General features: G+C 43.3%; 1 protein-coding gene and 1 long non-coding RNA gene across 9 annotated transcripts in view; one reads left to right on the plus strand and one right to left on the minus strand.

Annotated features, from left to right (window-relative positions):
* NR2C1 (nuclear receptor subfamily 2 group C member 1) overlaps positions 1-25,211 on the plus strand; it is a 116,779-nt gene that overhangs the window by 81,537 nt on the left and 10,031 nt on the right. For 5 of the 6 annotated variants that reach the window (XM_075011746.1, XM_075011728.1, XM_075011738.1 and 2 more), the window contains 3 exons: positions 4,607-4,772; positions 13,185-13,306; positions 18,973-19,112. In XM_075011746.1, coding sequence (XP_074867847.1) covers positions 4,607-4,772; positions 13,185-13,306; positions 18,973-19,112 — 428 coding nt within the window. The remainder of the gene's footprint in view (positions 1-4,606; positions 4,773-13,184; positions 13,307-18,972; positions 19,113-25,211) is intronic. The other variant, XM_075011771.1, reaches the window with a different exon arrangement.
* The window catches only part of LOC142022201 (uncharacterized), an 85,533-nt gene that overhangs the window by 36,728 nt on the left and 23,594 nt on the right, over positions 1-25,211 (minus strand). The window lies entirely within an intron of this gene.

The following is a 25,211-nucleotide window of genomic DNA, read 5'->3' on the forward strand; positions in this document are numbered from 1 at the left end:
AGAAATAAACCATCTCTTACTCTGTCTATTTCTAAATGCAAATAATTGTTCTTTTGATTTGAACTGTAAGCCTGGTAAACCACAGCACTGCATTTTTTATGTTTGCATTACTTGTTAAATATTCAGTTTTAGAAAAAAAATCATATTGTCTGAGTAAATAATTACTGAATTGCTTCTAAGGATTATTATAAATTTTCTGTGTATTTAAACTGAATTGTCAAATTTTGGTTTCACTACATTTCTTTTTCCTGCTTGCAGTACATCAGGTTATATTAAATATTCTGTCTGACCACCCTGGCAAAGGGGTGCATGTGGGAATGTTTTGTGTTGCTTTCTTTATAGTGTTCTCTTCCTTATTTTTTGCCTGTGATTGCCAGTGCATGTTGTTAGAATAAACCATTTACTTCAAAAGGCTTAATTTTGTTTCCTGTCCACGTTGGTTCAACCACCAGTTTGAGGTGTGGATGAGGGCAGGGAGTTCAAAGACCAATGAATAAAGTTGTTGGATTTTTTTTAAAAGTGCAGTATATCTACATGAGCTCTTTGTCCCTTCCTTATTGGGTTCCTCCTCTGGGAGAATATAGGTTAGATTTAACAGGCTCTTAAAAAGCATCTTGTTCTATTCAAGGATTGCATCTTCCACATCCCCATACACTGTGAACTCTTTATTACTGTGTACTGCTGGGGTTCTTTCTTCTAGGTTTAACAAGGATTATCTGCATCCAGTGCTGCTTAGTTGCAACAGGTGTTGGAGGCAGTTCAAGATTTTCTTTTGACCTCCTTTGTGAATTTGGTAGGACTGCTGCAGTTCCTTCTCTTTTGCCCCCCATTGCTCTTTTTCCCTGTCATATCACAGCTTTTGCATCCCTTCTGCAATGTCTGAATTAAAGCTTGCCTGAGTCCCTGCTCTCACACTCCCATTAGTTGCAGCTTTACTTGATGTCTTACCTGTTTGTGAAGGCAGAAAAGGTAGGATAGGAGGAAGAGAAGCTTTTCCAAAACACAGTGTGGATTTTAAAGGAGGGTGAGCACTCTGACCTTCGGGCAGCAGAGTTCAAGATCAGGGCTGGAGCAGTGAATGTTGAAGGAACAAGTTCCTTGTGGGATTGTCTCTGGAGGACTGTACTGATACAGGTAGTGCAGCATCCACATAGGTTACTGTTGCTAAAAGATACTACTAGATCCAGTGCCCAGGCAGGATTTAGGCTCGTTTGTGGGACCTGATTTAACTTGACTGACAGCACTCAAAATTGAGCTTCAAGAAGTCGAACATGAGCTAACATAAGGCAAACTTTACTGGTGAAACCTAATAGTGTAGCTCAGGCTTAAGTTTCACATAACTTCTTCCAAATAGTATGCAGACTTCCTGTAAGAGATTCTTACAGTGTTCGCTAAAGAAAGTAAGCTGGATGCCTTTCAACAAGGCAAATTGATTTTGTAGTCATTTGGTTTTTTCTGTATCTTCTGTTCTCACAGACCGAAAATAAAACCTTTTCTCTCCTGGAATAAATTAAAACCACTCTTTAAACTGCCTCTTTCTAATTTCCTTCATGCTGCATTTTAATCTATCCTTTTTGTTCCCTAGCTGGATAACAGTCTAATTGTCCATAGCCGTTCTTGCCTTACTGATTGATTCGGACTGAGGGAGATGGAAAGGAACTGGAATTACTCAGAATAAAGAAATCCATACTATGCATAAAATAGTTATTTTTGTCCACTCTAGAAATTTATTCAAAACATTCTTTTCTTTGGAACATAATGGGACTTCCCACATGAACAAGAGCTACAGGGCCGAGGTCCTAGAATATGGTTACACAGTGATTAGACATCCCTGGCTGGCCTGTGGTAGCAAACTCAGGGTGTGGAGCTGTTTAACTGCAGTTATAGATGTCCAGGCTTAGTCTGGAGCCTGGCCTCTAAGACCCTGTGAAGTAGGATGGTCCCAGAACTCAAGCAGGGAGCCGAGAGTTTGTGGAGGAGAGCTGGCGTATGGGAGTGAGCTGCTGGAAATCAGGGCTGGGGGTGTGTGTGCAAGAGGGCAGGAATCAGAGATGGGGGCAGGTGTTAAGACTGGAGGCTGGGAGCAGGGGAGGAGCCCTGGGTCTGGGTTCTGGAACAATGTAAATCATTTGATAATTTTCCAGCAGTATAAAAAGAGAGTGAAACCTACTAGGCAGTTCTCCCTCACCCCCATTTAATTTCACTGGAGTCGGTGGATTTACAACTGATAAATTATAGCCTTTAGCTGTCAAAGTGAAACAATACATTATTCCATACCTGATACCTTGCAAAACTTCACTGTATTCAATACAGCATAGCATGCCTTCTAATATCCATATACACTGTGCCAAGCCCAATGCCAAATCTTCCAACCTGCCAGCAGTCTGTATACAACAGACCTACGTTCTAATACCCCACTCTGTAAACAGGAGTTCAGAGCTTGTAATTTATAAGCCCCCATTAGAGGTACAGCACTGAAAGGCTTGGAAATCCTCATCCCTTGCCCTGATGCTGCCTCCCTGCCATCTCCCACTGAAATCCCCCACTATGGGTTTATCTCTCTCAAACAGTGATTTGACCTCCCATCTAACCAAAGGGTCCGGCTGCCCCTCTCCACCCCAGAGATGCCCAGGCCACATGGTACCTGTTTGTTTTCTAGGTGCTACCTATGGGCCACCCTTCCTTTCCCCACCTCTGTGCAGTTTTGGCCTAGTTGGGCCAGATTAAGATATGAGCTGCAGCCTAATGGTACAAATACCCCTTCCCAAACAAACGCTAAAACTTGATGGAAATCACTTACCTGGAAATCCAACTCTAAAAATTCATGCAAACAGGATCTATAATAAAGTTCTTCCATTTTTTAATTTACCTTGCACCATTTAGTGAACTAGCACAGGATATTTTTTAAAAAAAAATATTGATCAGTTTCCAATAGCTAAAAAAACTCCAAAAGAATTTTTCTCCTTCTAACCCATTCGCACCTATGCAAAGTGGAGCACCCACACTCTCTGCACCCACCCTATTTCTCCCATCACCTCACCTTATTCTACCTCCTCTGAAAGAGTGGAGGGCTGTGCCTCTGGCCTTTGAGGGAAAGGCACAGGCAAAAAGAACGGAGCAGGGGGCTAGCCTCCACATTGTGGAGGGCTGGGGAGGTTCCACCTGCCTGAGATTTAAATGGCTCTGGACCTCCCAGACCCTTTTAAATTGCCTGGGGTCCTGGGCACTTGTCCCCTTTGCCCCGCACCCATCAGTGGGCCAGGCTGAGCCTCCTCTCACACTACAAACCCCAGGCCCCAGTCTGGAGCCCCCTCCTGCTGCACTTCAAACTCCATCCCTGGCTTTACCTCAGAGCATGCACTCCTAGCTAGAGCACCCTCACCTGTCTCTCACCCCTGCTGCCTGTCCTAGCTTGGAGCCCCCCATCCCATATTTTTGAATCCATTATTTTTGTACTCACCCCAGACCCTAGGGGCCCCACAAAATCTAATAGCCCTGGCCTCCAGAAGAGTTAATGCAGCCCTACCAGCCCTCTTCCGTGATTCACCTTCCTTTTCCCCTTCTTCCAGTCTCTGCTCCCTCCTGAGCCCTGTCCTCCATCCTTCATGGGACTCCTCCAAATCCGTGATCTCCCATCTAACCCCGGCCTGGGTCCAGATGCCCTCTGCTCCAGAGACTTTGCTTGTTTGCACTGCCTGTGGGCTACCAAGCTAAGTGCAACCTACCAACAGCTGTACCTCTGTCCACTCTGGAGCGGCTACTCCCTGTTCCTCGCCATAGGGCCCTGCTCTCCCTGTCCCAGTCCTATTGCTTGCCAGCAGTATCTGTGGGTGGGGAGAATATCTGAGACACAGCCTTCTGTCTTTCTCAAGCAGTGTGAGCAGAGTCCACAGCAGCCACGCAGCCTGATCCTTGCTCCTGCTCCATCTCCCTCTCCCCATGGCTCTGAGGGCTGCTGGCAACAGTGTGTTTTAACAACCTGTTTAAAGAGCCCACACACCTCCTCCAGCCAGCTCTTCAAACAGATAGCCACTGCTGCTTAAGGAGTTCTCTTTCAAATTCTGATCCCTGCTTTGCAACATACGGGACAGTTAGCCTGTTTGTTTGTTTTTTTTGTTTTTTTTTTTAAAAAAGTTGTGATGCTGTCCAGGGAGCTAAAGAAAGGAACAACCCTGGCTAAAACAGGGCCGATAGTCATCCTGCCCGTGGTGTCAGCCACTGGCCTACTGTTCCTGCCCCCAACTCCCAAGCTGCCAGAAGGAAGCCCTAGAGATCTGCTCCTTTGATGCTGTAGCAGGAGGCAAAGCTTACGTCTGCCTTGGAGATAGAAAATTCCTATGGGTTCTGTGCCCACAACCTTTTCCCTCATCTCCTCCTCCACCCTCACCACCCAATATTTGATTTCAAAATGAGGCTTGTAGTAAACAAAGTAAAGTGTAAAGATAGAGCAGTGCTTTTATGATTTTCAAGCTATCAAACGGCATTAAAATGCAAGACTACATAAACCTTGTCTTGACTGAAGCCTACATGGAATCACAATTTTACATTGTCCTTGATTTTGCTGTGTAATTTGATTGAACTCATAGATAACAATGTCTTTTCATAGGGCATTTGATACTCTTGCGAAAGCACTAAACCCAGGAGAGAGCACAGCATCCCAGAGTTCTGCAGAGAGTGTTGAAGCCAATGTACAGCTGGTTGGTGGAGAAACAAGCATGAGTATTGTTGAAATAGAGGGGCCACTTCTCAGCGATGCGCACATAGCTTTCAGGGTATTTTATGTCTTTCATGTTTTTAACTTAAAACCATTAAAACTAATACATTTGCCATTTTAAAGGTTTGAGACTTTGGTATATGTTTATTTGTTTGAATTTTGTAAGTAGTAATCCTGCATAGTGAAATACTGCCATTCTTTTTCTGAAGAATACACCGCTTTTGTTCAATGGTTAGCTACTTTGTGTTCAGGAAAATTAACATCCCTCCCAAGTGTTTTTGCAGCAGTTTATTATGTAGAGAGCACTGTTTTTTGCAATTGTCTCTGTAGTCTATTTCCCCTGAAAAGCAATTTGTAGTCCATGCTAATGGTTCTGAAGCACCACATAGTAACAAAAAAAAAAAATCGGTATTACAGTGTGCTGTTGATATGAACTCTTCGACACATGAGTCAGGCATACAGGACTCAGAATGGAGTCTCCAGTCTTCATTGGTAATGTGATTTCTCCTTTGCTTAACCATCTCACTGCTTTAGGATGTTAATTTACTTTTAACCATTACAGTTCTCTTGCTGTTTTCCACAGCCATTTTTGGGAGAGGAGCCAAACACTTCATATTTTTATTTCAACTTTATGAAGCTATGGAATTTCCTCTTTTTCTCTTTAGCTCATAGCTGTCATTTGAACAAATCAAAAGACCACATACATGAGTATTTCTGCACAGAGCATTGCTTGAACTTTGTCCTCCCCCACCAGCACACTCTTTGGTCATCCTTGTAAATACATCCTCCCTGACTGAACTGACCTGGTTTCTCCTCTCTTGATGTTTACAGCTCCACGTTAGCAGCTGCTACTGGGGCACATCCTCTGTGACTGAACTGACCTTTGGCCCTCCTCTTGACTGGGACTCTCCCCTTTTCTTTGGCCTATACATTTAGACCTTCTTCTGGAAACCTGCTCCCCCCTTCAACTCATGCATCTGACAAAGCAGGTCTTTGCCCACAAGAGCTTATGCTCCAAAATATGTTGGTCTATAAAGGTGCCACAGGACTTCTCATTGTTTCTGAACATACCTAATGTTAATCCTAGAACACAGTTTTTACAATTTGAGATAGTTACTTTAGTCAAAACTATTTTAATTATATTACTTTTATATATAATCAAGTATTAATTTCTGGGGATAGAACTAGTGCATTTTAATTAAATACTTGTTTGGGTCAAATCCTGCTGTCCTTACTCATGCAATAAGCCAGTTGACTTCAATGGAATACATGTGTGAACACTTGGCAGGCTTAGCTATTTATGGTGAGCATCTATTTACATGAGCACTGTTAGGACATCAGGCAGTTTATATATGCTGACTATCAGGTGTAGCCATGTTAACATACTAGAACATTACATTTATTTGTAAAGTAGGTATTCTATAAACTACAGACGAAGAACTTTTATAAATATATACCCCCCAAAAACCTAATGATTCTTTGAGTGATTGCTCATGTGCATTCCAAACTGGGTGTGTGCTGGCATGTGCCCAGTTGCTGAAGCTTTTTGCCCTAGCCAGTAACCGTCAGGTTGGAGCGGCCCTTAGAGTGGCACCAATATGGTGCTGATATGGCAACCAATACATGCACCATCCACTCCATCCCCCGCTCAGTTTCTTCTTGCTGTGCTGTCAGTTGCTGGAGCTCTCTTCTCTCTCTCTCTCTCTCTAGTTATTAGCTGGTAGCCTTTGCTTATAGTGTAAATAGTTTGTAATTAGTTGTAAATAGTTCATAGTGTTTTTCCTGCTCTATTGTTGAGAGAGCTGCGTCAGGAGTTTCTGCCCCTCTCAGTGCCTGGGGATGCTTGGCTCTCCAGGTTTTAAAAATTGCTTTAAGTGTGGCAAGAGGATGCCCAAAAGTGATCCAGACCAGACTTGCCTGAGCTGTCGGGGTAAGGGGCACCTTGGAGATCTTTGCTCCATCTACAAAACTTATACCCAGGACTCTGAATGACAGAGTGCACTGACTTAAAGTCCTGTTCATGGAGGTGGCCCTGCAACCGGACGTGTCCCCATTGGGGACTTGCAGTGGAGCCTCCTTGGTGCTGAGTGCACCGGTGCCATAATCAGGATTGGCACTGTCCAAAGACTCTCAGTGCTGTACACAGGTGCCTAGCACTCAAAGGTACAATTAAAGCCAGTCCCCGGTGCCTTGGAAGAAAAAGAAGCATGATGAGGGCCGATCCCCTTTGGAGGCAAAGCGCCAGGATGTACTGCAGGTGTCTGCTCTGCCGCGTCATGGACTAGAGTATGGGGCACATGTGTCGATGCCAGTGCAAGGCAGGAGCCCGCATTCACCTGGACTGCCCTTGACACCGGAGGCATTTACTATGGCACAGGGCTTATTACAGATAAGTGCCAGGCCCATCACTGCCAGAGGAAGGTATGCCCGTGCGTGAGGTGCTGCCTGTGGTGCCAACACCGACCGAGGGTGCCATGCAGGTCCCTTCTCTGCTGACATCATAATCATATTTTCTGGTGCTGAAGCAGTTTCAGCAGCCTAGGGCACCGACAACAGCTCTGTTTCACATACCTTATTTGACGGCAGTGGCACAGGCGCCAGTCCAGCAGGAGTCAGTGCAGACACCGGGACCTATGGCACTGCCATGGTCTTCTGTGTCAGTCGGTGCCAGAATCGGATTCCTATTACTCCAGCTCAGCATGGAGTAGGAGCACGTGGACATAGCATTTGTAAGCCCGTTGACACTCGAACAATGACAGGTAGCTGCCCACTATACAGGGAGCAATGCAGTGGTCTTTTTGGACCTCTTGGGTGTTTCCTGAAACACAGGGGTAGGCTGCAGGACTCCCATCTATGGTGCCGCATTCAGTGTCGCTGGGTGCACCTCCATCAGAACAGCTGCAGGGTCCACCCTGCAGGTCGGAAGCTTCCTCATTGGCGCCTGCAGCCAACGTTGTTGGTGTCAGTGGGGGCGCCGTCTCAGGTGTTAGAGGAACCACCTTCATTGATGCCAGGGCCCCTGGCACATTTGTTGCTGGCACAGTCGGGCCAGGTGCCCAGCCAGATGGTGTCCCTGCGTGTGACCTCAGTGCCATCTGCCCTGGTGCTGAGTGTGTTACCATTGGTGTCAAGCACCATGTCTCAGGTACCGCAGGAGGTATCAGGACCTCAGGTGAGGGACTGGAGCCTGCCAGTTTTACCTTTACAAACTGATGTACTGGGCATTTCCTCCTCTTGTCCCCTGGATGAGGTGGTGGCAGGGTCCTTGGCGTCCCCGGTTCTGGAGGATGTCAGGGCTTTTCAACATTTATTACATCATGTGGCCCAAGCCCTGGGTATCCAGACGGAGGAGGTTAGAGATGAAAAGGACCCTGTAATGGACATCCTGTCCTCCTCCGTTCCTATGCGGGTTGCCTTGCTGCTACTGCAAAAAACTATTTGCCTCTGCCTTACCCACAACATGGAGGAACAAAAGACGTTATTTTGTCCCCTCCCAGGGAAATGAACATCTTTTTACTCATCCTCCTCCCAACTCCCTGGTGGTTGACACAGTGAGCCATAGGGGGAGAGACAGGATCTCCAGGGATCCTTCCCAAAAATAGAGAAGCCAAACGCCTGGACCTTTATGGCAGGAAGGTTAATGCAACAGGATGCTTACAGTTACAGATTACTAACAAGCAGGCCATGGTTAGCAGCTACGCATACAATACTGTCAGTTCTCTATCTTGCTTGTCAGAGCGGTTTCCTTCCAAGCCAGAGTTTACAGCAGAGGTTGAAGAAAACAAACTCATATCCCAGGCAGTGCTGCAGGTGGCATTGGATGCAGTGGATGCAGCTATTCGGTTTATGGCCTGAAGGGTGGCCATGCATATGGGGGAATGGTTACAAGTGTCCAACCTCCCATATGAGGTCCAATAGACCATACAGGACCTTCCCTCTGAGGCCCTTTGTTGTTTTCAGAAAAAACTGATAAAAGGCTTCAGAGCCTGAAAGATTCGAGGGCGACTTTACGTTAGCTGGACCTTCATACTCGGTCACTTTTACCCCTTGACTCCTGCTACACAGTTCCCACAACAACAAAGGGATACTAGGAGGAGGAGCAATCACATAGGCAGAAGGTGACCCGGCCAGATCACGGTCATCAAAAACCCCCATCGGGGCCAAAACAAGCATTATTATGGTGCAGTTGGGAGTTGCACACCAATTTCCATCACAGTTCCAGCACACCCCTTATTCTCCTTCCACCTAACTCCTTTCTGCCTTTCTTGGTGCAACATAACTTTAGACCAGTGGGTCCTATGCACGGTTAGAAAGGGATACACAATCCAGTTTCTTTGTACCTCACCCCGCTCCAGCGTCCCTTCCCTATCCCTCTTTGGGGAACCCCTCACAAGAGTCTGCTCAGGCAGGAGATACAATCCCTCCTTCAACAGTGGGCTATAGAGGATGGGCTATACAGGGAGCAATGCAGAGGCCTTTTTGGATCTCTTGGGTGTTTCCTGAAACACAGGGGCAGGCTGTATGACTCCCATCTAGGGTGCTGCACTCGGTGTCGCTGGATGCACCTCCATCAGAACAGCTGCAGGATCTGCCCTGGTTGGAGGCTTCTTCATTGCGCCCATGGCATTGCTGCTCCCAATGTCATTGGCACCAGTTTCAGGGGCAGGTGTTTCATTCCTTGTATTTCCTGATTTCAAAGTCAAAAGTGGCCAATACTGGACTTACGAGAAACAAGTTCATAAAAAAGATAAGGTTTCATATGATATCCTTGGGTCTCATCATTCCCGTGCTGGAACAGGGGGATTGGTTTGCCGCTCTCGTCTTACAAAACGCATATTTTCACACAGCAGTTTATCCTCCTCACAGGATATTTCTTCAGTTTGTGGGGGATGGGGGTCATTATCAGCTCACAGTCCTTCCGTTTGGTCTGTCCTCTGCCCCAAGGTTCTTTACCAATGCATGGCAGTGCTGGTGGCCTTCCTACGCGGGTGTGGGGTACAGCTGTTCCAGTACCTGGATGATTGGTTGGCCAGGGGCTGCTCGCAGGACCACGTGAACAAGCATGTGCAGCCAAATGGTTGTCAATCTCAGCCTCCTAGGCAACGAGGCAAAGTAGGTTTTGGTTCCCACTCAGACAATGGAGTTCATGGGGGCCCTTCTGGATACCAGGGCCTTCCTGCCATACAGCGGGTTTTAGGCCATGATGTCTCTTTTCCATGATATGATCAGGTTCCCCACCACAACAGCAGGTGCTGCATGAGGTTGCTGGTTCACATGGCGATGTGCACGTTCATAGTCCAGCACTCCAGGCTCTGGATACGCCCTCTTCATCTATGGCTAGCTTTGGTGTACCACCCCGTCAGAGACAACATAGATTTGTTGGTTACAGTGCCACCACAAATTTTGTCAGTCCTGCACTGGCGGATAGATGCACAAACGGTTAGCGCACAAGTTCCCTTAGCTGCCCACAACCCTCTCCCTTCCTGGTAATGGATGCCTTGGACTTGGGGTGTGGAAAGTATTTGGGGGAACATTGAACTCAGGCTCTGTGGAACAGAGAGGACCTCCAGCTCCACATAAATGTTCAGAAGCTCAGAGCTATCAGGCTCGCATGCGAGGTGTTTCAGGACAGTTTAGCGGGACATTGCACAGACAACATGACAGCAATGTACTATATAAATAAGCAGGGTGCACACTCTTCTCCCCTGTGTCGTGAGGCCCTCAGGCTCCGGGAGATCTGCATTCAATATCAGATCCTTCTTTAAGCCTGTTACCTCCTGCGAGTCCACAGCTCACTGGCGGACCATCTCAGCAGGTCCTTCGTGAGCAATGAATGGTCATTATACCCAGAAGTGCTGCATTTAGATTTCCAAAAGTGGGGGTATCCCCAAGTAGACCTATTTGTCTCACACCTCAATGCGAAGTGCCAGATGTTTTGTTCTTACTGGAATCAGAGTCCAGGATCCTGGGCAGATGTGTTCAGCATACCCTGGTTAGGCCCACTACGATATGCTTTCCCTCCGATTCCACTCGTCCAGAAGGTCCTACTCAAAATTTGGTCAGATCAGGCATCTGTTATCCTGGTGACACCAGCGTGGGCCCGGCAGCACTGGTACTCGGTCCTCCTGGAAATGTCAGTCTGCAAACCAGTGCAGCAAAACAGCAAACTCCCATTATGCCTGGACCTGTTGGTGCAGGTGGAGGGGTGACTACAGCACCCCAGCCTTCGCCGCCTCCACCTCACGGCGTGGAAGCTCCCTGGTTAAAAGATGTGGAGCTCTCATGCTCAGGCCCTCTAAGGGCAGTGTTGTTGAATAGTAGGAAACCTTCCACGAGGACAGCCTATGTGGTCAAGTGAAAAGGTTTTCCATTTGGGTATCTCAGGGGGGCTGTTCCTGTTACAGGCCTCAACACCAGTGATTTCGGACTACTTGTGGCATTTAAATCAGGAAGGACTGTCATTATTCTCCATCAAGGTGCATTTGGCAGCCATCCCAGCCTTTCACCCCAGCCCTGGGATATCCTCAGTTTTCTCAGATCCAGTGGTTAAAAGAGTTATGAAAGCCCTGGAGAGGGTCAAACCACAGTTGCAGGCCCCTTTACCTGTGTGGGATCTTAATCTGGTGTTGTCAAAACTTTTATGGGGGCTCCCTTCAAACCCCCTGCCTCCTGTTGCCTGCAGTTTGTAGGTTACAAAACAGCATTTCGGGTGGCCATTACTTTAGCCAGGCGGGTATCTGAGTTGAGGGCACTGACAGTGGACCCACTTATACAGCGTTCCACAAGGACAAGGTAAGACTGAGACCCTCATCTGGCAGTCTCACCAGTGATGGTCTCCTCTTTCCATGTCAATCAGGATATCTCTGTTGGTCTTTTACCCAAAACCTCATGCCTCTCCTAGGGAACAGAGTTTACATACCTTAGATGTTCAAAGGGTTTTAGCCTTCTACATGGACAGGACCAAACCCTTTAGGACATCACAGCAGCTGTTTGTGGTGGTGGTAGACAGGATGAAGGGCCTCCCAGTTTCCTTCCAGCAGGTCTCTTCCTGGATGGTGACCTGCATTAATGAATTCTACAAGCTGGTGGGGGTTCCCCTTCCCCCAGTCAGAGCTCATTCTACTGGAGAACATGCCTGTTTTGCAGCATATTTTGCTCATGTCCCTATCCAGAACATTTGCAGGGCAGCCACCTAGTCCTCAATTCATGTGTTTATGAACCATTACACACTGATGCAGCACACTAGGGAGGACAGTGCAGTGGGCAGGGCTGTCTTACATTCCTTCTGGGGCTCTGATGCCACCTCCTAGATATTTGGCTTGTATTCACCCAGTTTGGAATGCACATGAGTAATCACTCAAAGAAGAAAAGACAGTTAGTGACCTGTTCCATAACTGGTGGTCTTCAAAATGTATTGCTCATGTCCAGTCCAAAATACACCCGCCTTCCCCGCTGTCAGAGTAGCTTGCAAGAAAGAATGGAGTTGGGGGGCGGGTTGGGTGTTGCATATATTGGTCGCCATGTTGGCACTTCTCCAGGGGGTGCTGCTCCGACCGAATGAATACAGGCTAGGGGAAAAAGCTTTCCGACAACTAGGCAGGCGCCAGCACACAGCCAGTTTGGAATGGGCGACTAATTCCACTAATTTTTCAGGCCATGTATTCCTCTTCTCTGGGGCAAACTGTGGAAAGGTATGACACTTGCCAGTTTATATTTTTTATATCTATAGCTCTAAGTGTAAACAGTTTTATCAAAGCAATTTTGCTGATGGTGTTTCCTCTTAAGTATCAGTCTCCCAAAAATGTCTCAGAAGATTGCAATGTAATTTACTTGGAATATTCACATCTAAATTTTCCAAATACATGATAATCTATATGAAGTGCAGAATTCACATAAATTTGCCCTATTTTTTCACTGCTGTGTAATAATATACAAGTTTAAGAATTGTAGCTAATATTGAACAAAGGCAGTCACTGAAGTTATTTCAAGGCTGTGTCTCATTCATGTGATTTTTAAAATACAGGTTGAACCTCTCTAGTGGGACACCCTTGGGACCTAACCAGTGCCGACCGAGAGAATTTGCCAGACCACAGGAGGTCAATACTGTCTAGCTCATTACCAACACTTCCACTGCTTACTGGGCTCTTAGAAGACATTTAGGGGTAAATTAGAGCTAATTAACAGCACAGAACACTGAGAGCCAGGACTAGTGGCTGTAAACAAGCTTTATGGGACCACAGTAAACTTGACCACACCTGTGATAAATGGTCATCCGGCTCAGTAAAATTATGTTGGATTTTGTATGTTGCTGGACTAGAGAGTGCCAGACTCGAGAGGTTCGACCTGTACATTACTTTCCTTTTTTCCTTGCAAGACTTTATATCAGAGTATTTAAATCAAAGACTATTTTGTAATTAAAAGTTATAACAAGAAGTAAGATAACTAATTGAATAGTTCCTTTTTGCACCAGCTCACCATGCCTTCTCCTATGCCTGAATACCTGAATGTTCATTACATCTGTGAATCAGCCTCCAGACTGCTCTTTTTGTCTATGCACTGGGCACGCTCCATTCCTTCCTTCCAAGCTCTAGGGTGAGTGTTCAAACATTGTTTGAAATAATCAATGGACTAAATAGACCATATGTCCTTGAATATATTCTCTCATCAAGGAAATATTGGAAAACATAATCCCAACTATACAACCTAATGAGGTCTAAATTAGCTGTTAGAAACTCAGGAAAGGGTTCATCATTGATAAGTCTACAAAAAAACTTACGCAGTGTGCAGCAGTAGTCAAAAAACTAACAGTGTTAGGAACCTTTGGGAAGAGGGTGGATAATAAGGTAAAAGATATCATGCCCCTGTATAGATGTGTGTGTGTACACGCACCTAGAATAGCACGTGCAATTCTAGTCTCCCCATCGCAAAAAAGCTATACCAAAATCAGAAAAACTACAGAGAAGAGCAACTATAATGACTTGTAGTGGAACAGCTTTCATATGAGAAGAGATCAAAACAACTGGGAATGCTCATGCTAGAAAAGAGACGATAAGAGGGGGAGCTGTGATAGAGCTCAGGCACAGTGTTGAGACAGAGAATAAGGAAGGAAATGTTATTTACTCCTTTACTAAGAGAGGAACATGAAGTCACAGAATGAAACTAATAGGAAAAAGGTGTAAACAACAAAAGGAAGTACATCTTCATATAACATACAGTCATCCTGTTGAATTCATTGCCAGAGGATGTTGTGAAGGCCAGGGTTCAAAAAGGAATTTGCTAAGTTCATAGAGGATAAGATCCATCAGTGGGTGTTAGCAAACATAGGGATGCAATCCCATGCTCTTGGTGTCAAGAAACCTCTGACTGCCAGATGCTGGGATTGTAGGACAAGTGGTAGCTCACTGGATAAATTGCCTGGTCCTGTTCATTGCCTGTGAAGCATTTGATACAGATCACTTTGTCATATGGCAAAATACTGGGCTAGATGGATCATTGGTCTGACCAAGTATGGTCATTCGTATGTTTGTGAATAAGGTTTGGATTATAGTAAATTTGCACAATTGAAGAATTACTTTTATATTCAAAGATATCCCTGACAATATATCTAAAGTTAAATGCATCTGTTAGAACTGCTGAGTACTCTTCATTAGAAATGTGAAGTATAAAGTAAAGATCATTGCATTAAACTAAAAATTAAGATCTATGTGTGGTTGTTAGCAGAGAGCTGAACTTGTCTTGGCCTACCATCATTGCTTGAATTACTTGACTTTTAACATATCATGATTTCCTGTAGTATATGAATTACAAGTGGTGAGATGGCACTCAGCCTGCATTTCCAATTGGGATGTGATGCTAATGGGAATTAACAAAGGAAGATGTACAGAGAGGTTGATACACAGCTACCTGTGTGCCATTAACATCAAACGTTATTCTCCTTTGCAGAGCAATTATTGATAGTCATCATAGCATTAATCTATTCTGGAACATAGCAAGAAATATTAGGAAGGTTTATCAAGCATTGAGAGATGTGTTCAGGGAGTGACAGTTACCAGAAATTAAATGATCTCTGACAGCTAAAAGCAGTTTTTATAGTTCTCTTTGTTTTCTTAAGAACTTGCATTTTGTCCAGCAAAAGCCATTATTTCTCTTAAATTTCTTAACTCTGGTAGGTGATCATTTCAAATCAAGCCTTAGACTAACTATTTGAAAAACGCATAGCTCGCTACTTTCAGAAACAATGTTCCAAAATCACAGACTCTTAAAATTATTTGACATTGGCTGTGTCTAGACTAGCCCCCAACTTTGAAGGGGGCATGGTAATTAGTGTGCTGGGAGATTACTAATGAAGTGCTGCGGTGCATATGCAGCACTCATTGGGCTACTTCTCCCCTGTGGCAACTTTGAAGTGTGAAACTTCCATGTGCCAGCTCGCGTGTAGCTGCGGGTCAGCCGCAGGTACTTCGAAGTACCTGTGCTACTCTGAAGTCCTGTTACTCCTCCGCAGCGCTTCACTAGTAATCTCCCAGCACACTAATTACCATGCCCCCTTCAAAGTTGGGAGGGGCTAGTCTAGACACAGCCTGTGTCAAATAACTTTAATAGTCTGTGATTTTGGAGCATTGTTTCTGAAAGTAGCGAGCTATCCTTTTTTCAAATTGTTTGTCTAAGGCTTGATTTGAAATTATGACTTGTGTTTGCTTGATTGAAGTACCTTTGATTTAAATACCCAGTTTAATCACATGGAAGAATATTGTACCTTATGTAATTGAAACTATCCCTTGTGAAGAGAGGGTGGGGGAAGTAAAAATAAAATCTTTTTGTGCCATAAAGTGAAATAGTTCAAAGAATAAATAAACGGAATAAAGTGTTTTACTTATGGTGCTGAAGTTGAAATAGCATATTTTGTCTAGGAGGATTCCAAAGCACTATGGAGATTAATGTTGTAAACAGAATATGTTTCCTTAAAGGCAGTTTTATAATAAAAGCAATGAAGGTAAACTATTAAGAGAAATATATACTATAGAAGACTTCTGTGTTGCAAAGAATAAGTTTTGCAATAGGAATGAATAAGTGCTTATGAAAATCTTATCTTTCATTTAGATGTTAGGAGAATAATCCTTTGCTCAATGTGTTTGGCTGCTTGGGTGAGGAAAGAGAATATATTTAGAAGAATAAGAAGAGCTTGTTTATTACTGTTTACCTTGCATTAGCACCTTCCTCAGGTTTGGGGGTCACAGAGTAGGTGTTATTCGAACATATGCTAAGGTATAATTTTTGGCCTCACAACTTAAAAGCTTGACAGAATGTTTTAATGCAGGCTGTCAGAGGTTTCAAGGGTTAGTCACATTTTTTAATTTGAGCATATTTTCATCTGTATTTGTAAAGTGGTTTAGAAGGTGAATCAGATCTTAATTGACAGCTTATTTCATTTCCTATATTTCATATGTTGAAGCAACAAATGGTTTGATGCAGACAGATTTCTGACTAATGGTTGGTTGTGAGGAGCTAACAACCCAAAACAGAGCTAACAATCATTTGTCAGTGAGGAAGACAGAATAGTACCTAGTCTAGTTTCCTGCTTAAAGCAGCACAATCATGTCTTGGGAGCCCAATTGTTGCTTATTCTTCCTTCTCTCTTCCCCCTCCTCACAGTGATTTACCCCCGAATTCCATCATCACCTTTCAGCAGTAAAAGTTGTAAGGTAGTTGTTTGGGCTTCCTACCCATAGCAAGCTGGGTTTATTGTTTTAGTGTATTGATTTGGTTAATGATGTAATAATAATAGCCTGGATTCATTCACTCCTGTACCAAGATCTGTTTGACGCCAGAAACACTGGTAGTAGGGCTTCTAAGAAGCCAGTTACAGCTCCCCAAGCTCTGTGTGTCTACCCATTCTGTCCCAGACTAGAGCAGTATAAAAACTGCTGTTAACCTGTACTATCTGGCTATAATCCCTAAGGATTATAAGGGTTGCCATAACTTCAAACTTCTATTTTAGAGTTTAACGACTCAAAATTAATGCCTATAGATGCACAGTACCTCCAGATCCAAATTTCAGAACTGAAACTAAACTTGGGAGGGATGTGGATGGTGCCAGTGAGAAGGCATGTGGCTCAATTTTCAGTGTTACATTCATCTACATTTACTTAAAAACATAATCCAACAGCATGCCAGCTTTCAGGTTTAAAAAAAGCCTTCAGCCGCCTGCCGTGAGCATCCTTATCACAAGTGCCATCTGAACTTCTGCCATTACATGTACATATTCCTTGAAAACTAGTGTAAACCCTGAGCAAACTAAAGTGATGGAACATACATTGAAAGTGTGATCATTGTTGTCTATCACCTTGTTTGTCCTAAGGAAATGTAGAGAGACTGGGTGGTGCAGTATTATTCTTTTTGAACCAACTTACACAGAGCATATCACAGCAAAATAGGTGAAATAGATTGGTTGGCATATTTGGATTACATTTATTTTGAGATGAAGTGGATCATTAGGACCCATAGGCTATATCTACACTTGTCCCCTTCCTTGAAGGGGGCATGGTAATCAGGGTGACGGGAGATTACTAATGACGTGCTGCAATGAATATGCAGCACTTCATTAGGCAAATTCTCCCCCGCAGCAACTTTGAAGTGTCGAACTTCGAAGTGCCAGCATGCCGTGTAGCTGCAGGCACTTCAAAGTGCCCGCCCTACTTCGAAGTGCCCGCAGCTACACAGCATACTGACATTTCAAAGTTGGACACTTTGAAGTTGCTGCAGGGTAGAATTTGCTTCATGAAGCGCTCCATATGCATCACAGCACTTATAAGTAATCTCCCATCATCCTGATTACCATGCCCCCTTTGAAGAAGGAGTCACGTGTAGACGTAGCCTTACTGTCATAGGGAAAAGGAAGGAAAGGAGACATTGGGGGCAGTTGTTAGTGATTTGTAGAGTGTTGTAATAACACATAAATCCAGTGTTGTTCTCTTCAGCTGATGATTTTAGTGTCTAGCAAAATTATGAATTTAAGCTCCAAGGCTCACCTTTGGAAAGCGTTGTGCAATGTTTCTTTTGCTCGACCAGGTATAGAGTGTTCACTTTGTGAAAAGTGTGCACCCACAGGTGATGGGTTTTTTTTTTTATCATTTTCCTGTGTGAGTTCATTCAAGAGCATAAGCTATGTCTACACTAGCCCCAAACTTCGAAATGGCCATGCAAATGGCCATTTCGAAGTTTACTAATGAAGCACTCAAATAAATATTCAGCGCTTCATTAGCATGCAGGTGGCCGTGGCACTTCGAAAATGACGCGGCTCGCCCCGACGGGGCTCCTTTTCGAAAGGACCCCACCTACTTTGAAGTCCCCTTATTCCCATCTGCTCATAGGAATAAGGGGACTTCGAAGTAGGCGGGGTCCTTTTGAAAAGGAGCCCCGTCGGGACGAGCCGTGCGGCAGCGAGCTGTGTCAATTTTGAAGTGCCGCGGCCGCCCACATGCTAATGAAGCGCTGAATATGTATTTCAGCGCTTCATTAGTAAACTTCGAAATGGCCATTTGCATGGCCATTTCGAAGTTTGGGGCTAGTGTAGACATGGCCATAGTGATAATCTGGTTTCGCCCACATAGTAGTTGTTGGAGCCTTACATGTGCCATATGTTATGAGGCACATGTGTGGAACCTGTGGTTCTTGAAAGGTGTTTTGTGGGAGCGTTGATCACTGCTGCAAAGGAAACACATCTACAAATTCTGCATCCATTCTGGTAGGGTCTTGGGTGTTAGTTAGTGTGTCCTGTCCCGCGTTTGCTGCTGCTGAGTTCAGAGAGTTAGCAGGTTGGTAGAAGGCCAGAAGAGTGGATTCAGGAAAGATGCCTTTGAGAAGGGTGTCCTCATCCATGGACAGTAGTTATTTAATGATGCACCATATGGCTTCTTGTGTTGGGAGGTAGATAAGAACCATGCTAGTAAAAGATGTTTTATTTCTGTACTGTAGCAAATTCCCCCAGGGTATTTGTGTGGCCCATTCCATGATGCAAATTATTAATTTTTAGTTTTTTAAAAGCAAACCAACTTCTATACAAATGCCACTTTTAACATAAACCTGGGAATTTTAATGCTAACATGCAAACAAAAATATTTTTGCCCTGGGTCTTGATTTGTGCAAAGTGGTAGTACCGGCTAAACTAGATTAATTATTCCTATTTGTACTGTGTTCTGCCGATGTGCTGTAAGTAAACAGTTTCATTAACTGGATTTTTTTTTTGTTCCTTTAAATAGGCAAGATAACAGCATATCATTAGTAAAAGCCTGCTGGAATGAACTTTTTACACTTGGTCTTGCACAGTGTTCACAAGTGATGAATGTGGCAACTATATTAACTGCATTTGTTAATCACCTGCATGGTAGCTTACAGCAAGGTAAGATGCATCTTGCCATTTTCCAGGATGTAGTTGGGGAGTTAAGTAATAACATGAGTTAAATGCCAGTTCTTAACTTATATTCTGTGCAGAAGTTTACTAGTTGTCTATGAATTATTAGTGGGAATTTATTGTGTGCACAGTTGAATGTCCACTGTTGAAATAATAATGTAAAGTCCATCAAAATGTGGAAAATTTTAGCAAACCTACGGAAGTCAGTCACATTTAGATGTAAAAAAAATTGTATTTTAATGTCTCCCCTTGTTTTTCTTTTTCCTTCCTTCTCCCAGAAAATTAATATACAAATAATTTTTCTAAATAAAAATGCAAAGTTCAATAGGACACGCTGAATGACCACAAGGAAAATCTGTGTAGTCCAAATATGTGCATCCTGCATTCAGTCTTCAGACTCGTGTTGGAAGTCTTGTTGTTTTGTATGTTATATAGCAAGCCTAAATTCTGAGGTTCAGTAGAACGGAGATTTTACAAACTAAATAAACATAGGGGACAGTGTATAGCTTCTATGATTTGAGAAATGAAAGAGTTATAAGTCTCAATTTTTTACAGTGTGTTAATTTAATCATTGGAACAACTTATAAATGGTTGTGGCTGAATCTCTCTCACTGGAAATTTTTAAATTTTTAAATGGGTGTTTTATAAAAGATAGATACTCAAATCAACAGTAACTTGTGTTTGAATTAAAAGAAGGAATTAATACATGGGTGTGCTATGGTATGTGTTATGCAGAAGGTGAAACTATCATAATAGTGCCTTATGTCCCTAAAATCCATTACTATGCAAATCCCATTATGGCAAATCATGTAAAATATGCTCCTAAAACTAGAAGCGGATTATAGCGAAAGAAACTTTTAGCATATTAGGTGGAATCTTATTTTGATTCACCATGTTCCTGGAGGCTTAAGTATTTTTTCTTTATTTGTTTCTTTTCAGTCCTAACTTTAAAAAACACTTGAATTTGATTGAGCTGTATTATGGAGACAGGAAAAGATCTAATTTTTTTTCTCCTTCATGAATTGGGCTCACAAATTCCCATTTTAGGTGTCCTGACATAACTCACAATCCATGGAGCTATGCTAGTCAGGGCTCTCCCTGTTTATAACTGCTACATAATTGTACCCAATAATTTGTTTTCATTTAATACACACCCCTTCCAAAAAGCCACAACAATAACCTTGTGAGTATTCGGAAAAATCCTTCTGAATATGAACTGGATGCAAACTGATTATGATGACTACAAAAGGGAATAGGACACCAAAGATAAAATCTCATAGATAAATGTAAACTGTCTTCATTCTGGGTGGAAACACTGCTGCCTGACAATATAAAGTCAATGGAGAAAATCCAGCGGAGAACACGAATAATGATTAAAGGTAGGGAAAATACGACTTATGAGCAAAGATTTAAAAAGATGGTTTTGTTAGCCTGGAGAACCATAGAATACTAGAATTAGAAGGGCCCTCAAGAGGTCATTGAGTCCAGTTCCCTGCATTCACAGCAGGACCAAGCACCATCTAGATCAGGCGTGTCCAACCTGCGGCCCGCGGGCCACATGCAGCCCTGGACAGCTAGTAATGCGGCCCCAAAAGATCGTAAAATTTTAACATTATTATGTGATTTATATACATTAACTATATTAGATATTTTGTGTGCGGCCCAAGGCTATCTTCACTCAGCGCGGCCCAGGCAAGCCAAAAGGTTGGACACCCATGATCTAGACCATCCCTGACAGATGTTGATCTAACCTGGTCTTAAATACCTCCAATGATGGAGATTCCATAGCCTCCATAGGCAGTGTATACCAGTGCTTAACAATCCTGACAGTTTAGCAGATTTTCCTAATATCTAACCTAAACTTCCATTGTTCCAGTTTAAGCCCATTGCTTCTTATCTTATCATCAGAGGATTTCCGTACAATTCTTAGTTTTTTGGCATGGTTTCATCCCTGTTTGAGGTACACTCATACATTCATGATGGGCACAATCTTTTCAGAAGGCAGCTCATGCCTTGAAAACAGCTGTGTGACTGGGTCTCTGTCAGTATGGAAAGATCTGTGATGACAGAGGTCCTCAGATTTATAAGAGCTACTTTAGACTCTATGAGAAGAATAGCAGTTCATTGGAACCCACTAATTTCAGTCTGTCTTCTTTTGTTCTGTGGGGTTGAAGGTGGCACTTGGCCTTTAGGTGAATTGCAGTAACAACAACAAAAGAACAAAGAAAGTGAAACTTGGGTCGACTATATTAATGTAATGTGTGAAGGTCTCTGCAATAAAGCAAAGCACATCCTCTTCATCTTGATCCATGTAAGATTACAGCAGAGAAAAAGGAAGATATTAAGGCTAGAGATTTCAAAAACGAGTTAGACTCCTAAATGAGAGGCCTGACTCTAAAAATTGCTGTGCATCCAGTGGCCTTCATTGATTTGGGGTGGAGGGTTGGTAGATAACTCAGCAATTTTGCAAATCAAGATATTTACTCAGACAACTAAATTTAGGCACTCATTCTGGAAAACAACTTTCCACCAAAAATTCTTAAGCAGGGATCTTTGCTTTACCTGCAAAAATCTTCTGTCCCTCAGGGCTGGGGTGCACTACAGAGTTAGATTGACATAAGGTAGCATTTGTTGACCTAATTATGTCAATGTCTATGCTAAAGCCTTCCTCCCACCAATGTAAGTGTCCTAATACATGAACATAATAACTGCACCTCCACAAGAGGTGAAAAGTTAATGTCAGTGTAGTTAGGACAGACTCTGAATCTCTTACATGAGCTTTCTTGTCTGTTTCAGGGAAGGAGCTCTGAAACTGACATGAAAGCCCTGCTCTCCTTGAAAGCTGGGCGACTGGACCCTGCTCCCACCTGGGAGCTAGGGTAAGAAGCCCAGGTGAGCTGTGGCGTGGACATAGTTGCTCAATTCCAAATGGGGGGAGAGAGCTGGATTTAAGCCGTGGGCAGCTTTGCCCCACTCCTGGTGGTGAACTGGGGTAAGGGGAGGGCAGCTGCTCACAGGAGGGAACTGCCAGCAAAGCTGAGGCGACAGGTTCTTGACTCCACAGACTGCCCCACTGAAGTCAGCAAAATCAGTCCTGATTAGGCTGTGCACCTCTTATCTAAAGAGGGTAGTGTGGACATTTGCCATGACAGTAATTACAGCAGTATCATTAAGTCAACCTAATATAGGTCAACTTGGTTTGTAGTGTAAAACATCAGAGGTATCAGGTATAAGTCCCAGGTATTGAAACATTTTGTTCCAGGATACTTTGTTGTTCAACAGAAACAAATAAACAAAAACAAAGCTGCAATTGCTTGTGAGATACACATAGCACCTCAATATCTGATACTTTGTCCTTCATTGCCATTCTGTGATTCTTCTATGGCCTACACTAGAACCATATGTTTACAGAAGTTACTGTTGGGAGACAGATTGCATCTACACATAAAAGCAGATCAATCTTTTGATCCACTCCGTCCTGGAGCTTTTACATGGCTTTTTTGTCCACAGTTTCTGTCAGAAAAACGCATTTTGTGTGTAGGCATGCCATGAGTTTTGTCTACAAAACTCTATAGTGTAGATGTAGCCTATATGTCTAAAAATACTTTTCTTGTTTTCTGCAATTACAGCTAGACTGGGGCTCAGGTTACTTTAATTTGTTATAGCATAGGCCAGGCTACTGTGGTATTAAACTAACAGACCTCTCCAACAGTATTCCCCATGTGCATCCTAGTGGAGTTTGCTTTCACACCCCAAGATTTTCTGGCCAGACCTTGAATGCTTGGAGTGTCCTCACCTAGCATCTTGGTTTGGATTCTTAAAAGCTGACTCATCTCCCTTCTAAAAAGGGGAAAGTAATAATTCAACTATCCAAAAACTATTTCCTTGTGCAGTGACGTATTTAAAATGGTAGTTTAGGAATGCAGCTAAGACAGGCATGGGGTGGATCCTTTTATAGACTTTGATTCCAGAGCATTCACATCCTAAAAGGAAGGAGTGTGCTTTAATAGATTTGCTAATGCTTCTGTGCTGAGTGAATATGGCACTTGGCTCTTACTCAGTACATCTGCAGGGGCATAATACGTTCAGGGAATTCCATTTACTGGTACCTAATCATTCTTGTTCTGATGATTAATATTTCAGGTCTTAGTTCACCTGTGATCAAAGTATGGTAAAAGACCACCTTGGCTTAGCCAGAAGATCATGCATGATCTCAAAATCAAAAAGGAGTTATATAAAAAGTGGAAAGTAGGAGAAATTACAAAAGATGTATATAAGCAAACAATGCGTGTATGAAAGGCCAAGGCACAGAACGAGCTCAAATTGGCTAGAGACATAAAGGGTAACAAGAAGGTGTTCCATAAATATATTAGAAGCAAGAGGAAGGCCAACGACATGGTAGACCCACTACTCAGTGAGGAGAGAGAAACAATATCAGGAAACTTGGAAATGGCAGAGCTGCTTAATATCTTCCTTGTTTCGGTCTTCACCAAGAACGCCGATGCAGAAATGCCTAACATAATGCATGCTAGTGGGAAGGGGGTTAGTTTAGAGGATAAAACACATAAAGAACAAGCTAAAAATTATTTAGAAAAATTAATGTCTTCAAGTCACCAGGGCCTGATGAATTGCATCCTAGAATACTTAGGGAGCTGACAGAGGTGGCTTCTGAGCCGTTAGCTATCATCTTTGAAAAGTCCTGGAAATCAGGAGAGATTCCAGAAGACTAGAAAAGGGCAAACATAGTGCCCATCTATAAAAAGGAAAAAAAGAACAACCCAGGAAACTACCGACCAGTCAATTTAACTTCTGTGCTGGGAAAGATAATGGAGCAAATAATCAAGGAATTCATCTGCAAACATCTGGATGAAAATAAGGTGATAGGTAACAACCAGCGTAGATTTGTTAAGAATGTATCATGCCAGACCAATCTGATAGCTTTTTTTGACAGGATAACAAGTCTTGTGGCTAAGGAAGAGGCAGTGGATGCTGTATACCTAGACTTTAGTAAGACATTTGACATGGTCTCGTGTGATTTTCTTATCAATAAACTAAGCAAATACAACTTAGATGGAGCCACTCTAAGGTGGGTGCATAACTGGCTGGATAACTGTTCTCAGAAAGTAGTTATTAATGGTTCGCAGTCACGCTGGAAGGGCATAATGAGTGGGGTTCCATAGGGATCTGTTTTGGAACCAGTTCTACTCAATATCTTCATCAATGGTATAGATATTGGCATAGACAGTACACTTATTAAGTTTGCAGATGATACCAAGCTTGGAGGGGTTGCAACTACTTTGAAGGATAGGCTCACAATTCAGAAATGACCTGGACAAACTGGAAGAATGGTCCAAGGTAAACAGGATGAAATTTAATAAGGACAAATGCAAAGTACTCCACTTAGGAAGAAACAATCAGCTTCATACATACAGAATGGGAAGTGACCGTCTAGGAAGTACTGTGTAAAGGGACTTAGGAGTCATAGTGGACAACAAGCTAAATATGAGTCAAAAGTGTGATGCTGTTGCCAAAAAAGCAAAGCTGATGCTTGGATGCAGTAAGAGGAGTGTTGTGAGCAAGACGTGAGAAGTCATTCTTCTGCTCTACTCAGCACTCATTAGGCCTCAGTTTGAGTGTTTTGTCCAGTTCTGGGCACTGCATTTCAAGAAGGATGTGGAGAAATTGGAAAACGTCCAGAGAAGAGCAACAAGGATGATTAAAGGTCTAAAGAATGTGAGCTGAGGGAAGACTGAAGAACTGGGCTTGTTTAGTTTAGAAAAGAGAAGATTTAGAGGGGACATGACAGCAGTTCTGAAGTACCTCAAAGAGGGTTACAAGGAGGAGGGAGAAAAATTGTTCTCCTTGGCCTCTGAGGATAGGACAAGGAACAATGGGGTTGAACTGCAGCAAGGGAGGTTTAGATTAGACATTAGGAAAAGCTTCTTAACTGTCAGGGTTGTTAAACACTGGAATAAGTTACCTAGGGAGGTTGTGGAATCTCCATTGCTGGAGATATTTAAGAGCCCATTAGATAGACACACATCAGGATGATCTAGTGTTTGGTCCTGCCAAGAGGGCAGGGAACTG

The sequence above is a fragment of the Carettochelys insculpta genome, chromosome 1 (genome assembly GCF_033958435.1).
Source record: "Carettochelys insculpta isolate YL-2023 chromosome 1, ASM3395843v1, whole genome shotgun sequence".
NCBI classification, from domain to species: domain Eukaryota; kingdom Metazoa; phylum Chordata; order Testudines; family Carettochelyidae; genus Carettochelys; species Carettochelys insculpta.